Raw genomic sequence first — 6,351 nt, forward strand, 5'->3', positions numbered from 1 at the left:
TACACACACACACACACACACACACATGCACACGGGTGTACCCCCACACGCACGTGCACGCACGCACACAGCATTTTTTTTTGTTGCTTTGTACGTTCAGCTTAGTAACCGCTGTCTGAATAACCAGCTTTGAGTTGTGTTTGTACAACTACCAATTTAGATTAGAAGATGCCAAGGCTGGTATCTGTGTGTTGTAGCTGTGCTACAGCGGCTTCATCAACCTAATATACAGATTACACCTCTGCTCGAACACCTTTGTTGGTTTACATCCCTGCATAAATGAATCAGACCAAACATTTTGAGGATTATCATGGTTTCTTTCCCAAAAAGGTGGGTCGGTACCATATAAATAAAATAGGGATTCTATTTCTTAGCCTTTCTATGGACAGTACTGTAGTGGATTGTAGCTGGTCTTTCCTGGGTTATTTTCTCAGAAGCAGAAAAAGCTACAAAATAAAAATGCTTCTGCATCAGCCTTGGTCTAGGGTTCTGGCCATCTTAGCGGCATGATTAATTCTTATCACCTGAGCAGAGCCCAGACCCAGTGTCGGATACTCTGAGCGGTGGCTCTAATCTCTAAATAGCTGAAGGATAGAAAGAGAGATAGGGATGGAGAGATGGATACAGAGAGAGTAGAAGAAGAGAGAGAGCTTAACAGACCTTGACAGACTGGGCATGCAGGGAAGGCCTGGATTCTGTTAAGACTTCTCTCTCTTTCCCTCTCTCTATTTCTCCCTCTCTCAATCCCTCTCTTGATTAGTAGTATTTTTTGGAGGACGAAGTGCATCCCTGTCTACCAGTGTGTTTACTTCACGCATTGTAGTGACCACAAACACACTGCTCTTTGGGTAGTTGAAGCGATTCCCCTCTTTCCCACTCTTCCCCTCTCTTTCTCTCTTTCTGTTTATGTATTACTGACCTTGTTTATCGTTTATAAAATTATACCATGTTATTCAATCATGTTGCATAGCCATGCATTGAAGACATGCGTGTTGCATAGCCTTGTTATTATGGCACTTACATAGCCTACATACAGTGCATTCGGAAAGTATTCAGACCCCTTGACTTTTCCCACATTTTGTTAAATTACAGCCTTATTCTAAAATGGATTAAATTGTGTTTTACCCCTCATCATTCTACACATAATATCCCATGATGACAAAGCAAAAACACGTTTTTAGAAATGTGTGCAAATGTATTAAAACTATATCAACTGAAATATGACATTTACATAAGTATTCAGACCCTTTACTCAGTACTTTGTTGAAGCACCTTTGGCAGCGATTACAGCCTTGAGTCTTCTTGGGTATGACTGTACAAGCTTGGCACACCTGTATTTGGGGAGTTTCTCCCATTCTCTGCAGATCCTCTCCAGCTCTGTCAGGTTGGATGGGGAGTGTCGCTGCCCAGCTATTTTCAGATCTCTCCAGAGATGTTCGATTGGGTTCAAGTCCGGGCTCTGGCTGCGCTACTCAAGGACATTCAGAGACTTGTCCCGAAGCCACCCCTGCCCTGCCTTGGCTTGGCTGTGTGCTTAGGGTCATTGTCCTGTTGGAAAGTGAGCCTTCTTCCCAGTCTGAGGTCCTGAGCTCTTTGGAGCAGGTTTTCATCAAGGATGTTCCGTTCATCTTTCCCTCGATCCTGACTAGTCTCACAGTCCCTGCCACTGAAACACATCCCCACAGCATGATGCTGCCACCACCATGCTTCACAGTAGGGATGGTGCCAGGTTTCCTCCAGACGTGACACTTGGCATTCCGGCCAAAGAGTTCAATTTTGGTTTTATCAGACCAGAGAATCTTGTTTCTCATGGTCTGAGAGTCTTTCGGTGCCTTTTGGCAAAATCCAAGTGGGCCGTCATGTGCCTTTTACTGAGGAGTGGCCTCCGTCTGGCCAATCTACCATAAAGGCCTGATTGGTGGAGTGCGGCAGAAATGGCTGTCCTGGAAGGTTCGCTCATCTCCACAGAGGAACTCTGGAGCTCTATCAGAGTGACCATCGAGTTCTTGGTCACCTCCCTGACCAAGGAACTTCTCCCCGGTTGTTCAGTTTGGCCGGTCGGCCAGCTCTAGGAAGAGTCTTGGTGGTTCCAAACTTCTTCCATTTAAGAATGATGGAGGCCACTGTATTCTTGGACATTTAATGCTGCAGAAATGCTTTGGTACCCTTCCCCAGATCTGTGCCTCAACACAATCCTGTCCCGGTGCTCTTCGGACAATTCCTTCAACATCATGGCTTAGTTTTTGCTCTGAAATGCACTGTCAACTGTGGGATCTTTATTTAGACATGTTTGTGCCATTCCAAATCATATCCAATCAATTGAATTTACCACAGGTCGACTCCAATCAATTTGTAGAAACATCTCAAAGATTATCAATGGAAACAGGATGCACCTGAGCTCAATTTCAATTCTCATAGCAAAAGGTTTGAATACTTTTGTAAATAAGGTATTTTTTTTGTTGTAAATGTGCAAAAAAATCTAAAAACCTGTTTTTAGCTTTGTCATTATGGGATATTGTGTGTAGATATTGAGGACATTTGTTTTATTTAATGCATTTTAGAATAAGACTGTAACGCAACAACGTGTGGAGAAAGGGAAGGCGTCTGAATACTTTACGAATGCACTGTATCTGTCTGACACCGATGCATGGAGATAATTATGGGTGCGACGGAAGTCTTTGTGCAGTGGGGATGTTTTGATTCACCGAAAATGTAAATGAAAGTTTCTTATTGGACTATTCCCTCCCTGTTTTAGTCTGTTTTCTTTAATTGGTGCCCAATGAACATGACCAAGTTTCTTAGACACCGGTTATTACTCCCAATGCTTTCATTACTGTGTTTGAGAAACAATTTTAACCAGCCCAGAAGATGTTGACAAGGATCCAAAGAGACCACACACACTTTTGAATTTGTGAATTTAATAACGTTATTTTCCCATGGGAATTAGGCGTGGAGTTTGCCGTTAGCGAACAATGTATTTCACATTTAACAGCAACACGAATACAAATGATAGACAACAAATACAGAGAGAGTGTGTGTGTTTGTGTGTGTGTGATCACTCCCAGTGTGCAGACGTCCTCTGGCCTTCTACCTCCAAGTCCTTGTCTTGACTGCATCAAGACAGTTTGAGATTACAGTTTTAACTGAAGCTGAAGCTACCCTTAACTGTAGTGACATAATGTACTTTTTTTTTGTTGGTGTGTGTGAGTGACATGGTGACTTGTTTCCCGGTACAGTGGCAGCACCCCACAGTAAGCCACACGAGACAAGGGATGCAAGGAGGTTTCATAGTAACATTTGAAAAATGTACGGCCCATTGGACATCATGCAATGGACATTCCATTAGATCAGAAGGAAACTATAGACCAGAAAGTGACACTGACAATATACATGTTTTCATTATTACTGTACATGCTTACATGTCAACATAAACAGACCAAATGTAAAGGAATATGCCCAATATCTAATTCAGTGATTGCATTTGGTAATGTTCATTAAACAAGGCCACAGTATCTACTGTGAAATGCTCTGATTTGCTACAACTAAGCGCTGGAAATGAGTGTAAGATAAGGTTGGATGGTGGAATGTATCTGTCGATGTTTAAATTGTATGTCCCTATGTAATTAAACAGTTAAAAAACAACCTTCAAGCTTCTCTATTGGGAAGTCATGTATAAGTATCATCCTCAAACGGGATGACTGTTTTATGGCTCCTTGTAAGCTCCAAGGAATCTCTTTCATACAAATGACAAGGGAATCTCAAGGTATTGTGTTTGGGGTGAAAGGGAGGATCTGAAGGATACTTTTTAATTGGTTACACAGAGGCCTTTGTATAACACAAATCGTTGATTTAAACGTGCGTGTAGTATACATGTAGCTCAACATGGGACCACCTAACTGTCTTTCTCTCTCACTCTCTCGTCTCTGAGCCGATCTCCTTCTCTCTCGCTCTTTTTCTCTCACTCATGCTTTCTCGCTCCCTCTCAATGAAATACGTTTTAATCGAAAAATACTTTATTATGCATTACAGAATTACTCTTATTGCCAAAACAACTCAAAAGGGTCGTAAGAGTCTGAATCTTTCTTCAGAGTTTTGCAAGCAATTTAACAACTACAAATTGAATCAACTATTTGATCTCACTCTCTACCTCTCTCCAGGTACCAGTATCTTCACCGTGTACGAGGCAGCCTCTCAGGAGGGCTGGGTGTTCCTTATGTACAGAGCCATCGACAGTTTCCCTCGCTGGCGCTCCTACTTCTACTTCATCACACTCATCTTCTTCCTGGCCTGGCTTGTCAAGGTACAGGAGACAGATTTACCTGGCTTGCTACGATCCAGTCCCTTTTGACTGGGCAGATATACAGTTCTACTCCCTGTCATCCTATGGAAGTATACAGTTTGTCTGGTAAAAGAGAATGGACCCGTAGCAGGCCAGATAAAAGTGTCACTCGTATCTTGTGTGAGGAGACTCTTCTCCTGTGTGGTCCTGTTTGGAACAGTTGGTAAGAGCATGGCGTTAGCAACGCCAAGGTCACGGGTTCCATTTCCCGCTGGACCACCTACAAAAACATATGCACTCACCGTTATTAGACACTTTGTATACAAGTGTCTGGTAAATTGCATATAGAGGTCAACGTATTTGGACAGTGACACATATTTTTGGTTGTTTTGGCTCTGTGCTCCAGCACTTTGGATTTAAAACGATTCAATGTCTCTGAGGTTGAAGTCATTTGAGGGTATTTTCATCCATATTGGGTGAACAGTTTAAAAATCACAGCACTTTTGTACATAATTCCCCCCATTTTAAGTAACCAAAAAGTATTTGGACAAATTCACTTATGTGTATTAAAAGTCCCCTATTCCTACCACACAATGACTACATCAAGTTTGTGACTACAATCTTGTCAATGTTTTGTTTGTGTTTCAGATTATTTTGTGCCCAATAGAAATGAATGGTAAATAATGTATTTTTTCATTTTGGATTCACTTTTTTATTGTAAATAAGAATATAATATTTGTCTACAATGGTTATGGATAATCATGAATGCATCGCGAATAATGATGAGTGAGGCACAAATATCATACCCCCAAGACGTTCTAACCTCTCACCATTACCAATAACAGGGGAGGTTAGCATTTTCTATCATACCCCCAAGACATGCTAACCTCCCCTGTTATTGGTAATGGTGAGAGGTTAGAACGTCTTGGGGATATGATATTTGTGCCTCACATCATTACAATAATAGGGGAGGATAGCATTTTCTATCATAGCCCCAAGACATGCTAACCTCTCACCTTTACAATAACAGGGGAGGTTAGCATTTTATATCATAGCCCCAAGACATGCTAACCTCTCACCTTTACAATAACAGGGGAGGTTAGCATTTTATATCATAGCCCCAAGACATGCTAACCTCTCATCATTACAATAACAGGGGAGGTTAGCATTTTATATCATAGCCCCAAGACATGCTAACCTCTCATCATTACAATAACAGGGGAGGTTAGCATTTTCTGGGGGGAATGATATTTATGTCTCTGTAACTTTCACCTCATAGTCATTGTATCATTTCAGATCCAAAGTGCCAAAGTACAGAGCCAAAACAACAAAAATGTGTCACTGTCCAAATACTTTTGGACCTCACTGTATGTATTTCATGTATTATTCTCTACATCTTTCTGAACTTGATCTCTTTTGTCAGGTGTGTGGTACAGTAGATTCCTCCAGTCTAGACAAAGACATTCACACCTGTGTCGTTTGCCCACTTCCATTCCCTCAAGAGTTAGATGGAGATGTAGTTATTAGACAAGTGAACTGTCAAGGAGAAACAGGTCATAGTGATACATTAAGGTTCTGTTTAATTCTATGAGACAGGTAAAGTAGAGCTACTCTACCTGCCTAGTTAGATGTCACCTATTGCTCCTCTTTAGTGAGAATATCAGTGTACTTTCTAATTGGACTAATGACTAAGAGCGAGACCAGCTCAGAGACCTGAAGAAACGGTCTAGTTTTCGTTCGTTATGATCTTCCCTCTCATCTCTTCCCCTCGTCATTGTTTGCCCGCTGTCTCCGTATCACTCTTTCTCTCTCACTGTCTCCTTCACCTTTTCTCTTTCTATTTATCTCTCTCCCTTTATCCCCCTGTGTATCTCCTCATTTCTTTCCCACCCCCCCTCTCTCTCTGTCTCCGTCTCTCTTTCTCTCTCTCTCAGAATGTTTTCATTGCGGTCATCATTGAAACGTTTGCTGAGATCAGAGTTCAGTTCCAGCAGATGTGGGGGTCCCGAAGCAGCACCACCTCTACTGCTACCACACAGGTACTGTTACACACACACGTGCGCACACACACC

At 41.9% G+C, this 6,351-nt stretch overlaps 1 protein-coding gene across 1 annotated transcript in view; it reads left to right on the forward strand.

The window, feature by feature from the left end:
* The window catches only part of nalcn (sodium leak channel, non-selective), a 277,249-nt gene that overhangs the window by 56,153 nt on the left and 214,745 nt on the right, over positions 1-6,351 (forward strand). Inside the window, exons 10-11 of the mRNA XM_070437767.1 lie at positions 4,158-4,300; positions 6,214-6,318. Of these exons, the coding sequence (XP_070293868.1) occupies positions 4,158-4,300; positions 6,214-6,318 (248 nt within the window). The remainder of the gene's footprint in view (positions 1-4,157; positions 4,301-6,213; positions 6,319-6,351) is intronic.

Source organism: Salvelinus sp. IW2-2015, linkage group LG36 (genome assembly GCF_002910315.2).
Source record: "Salvelinus sp. IW2-2015 linkage group LG36, ASM291031v2, whole genome shotgun sequence".
NCBI classification, from domain to species: Eukaryota; Metazoa; Chordata; class Actinopteri; order Salmoniformes; family Salmonidae; genus Salvelinus; species Salvelinus sp. IW2-2015.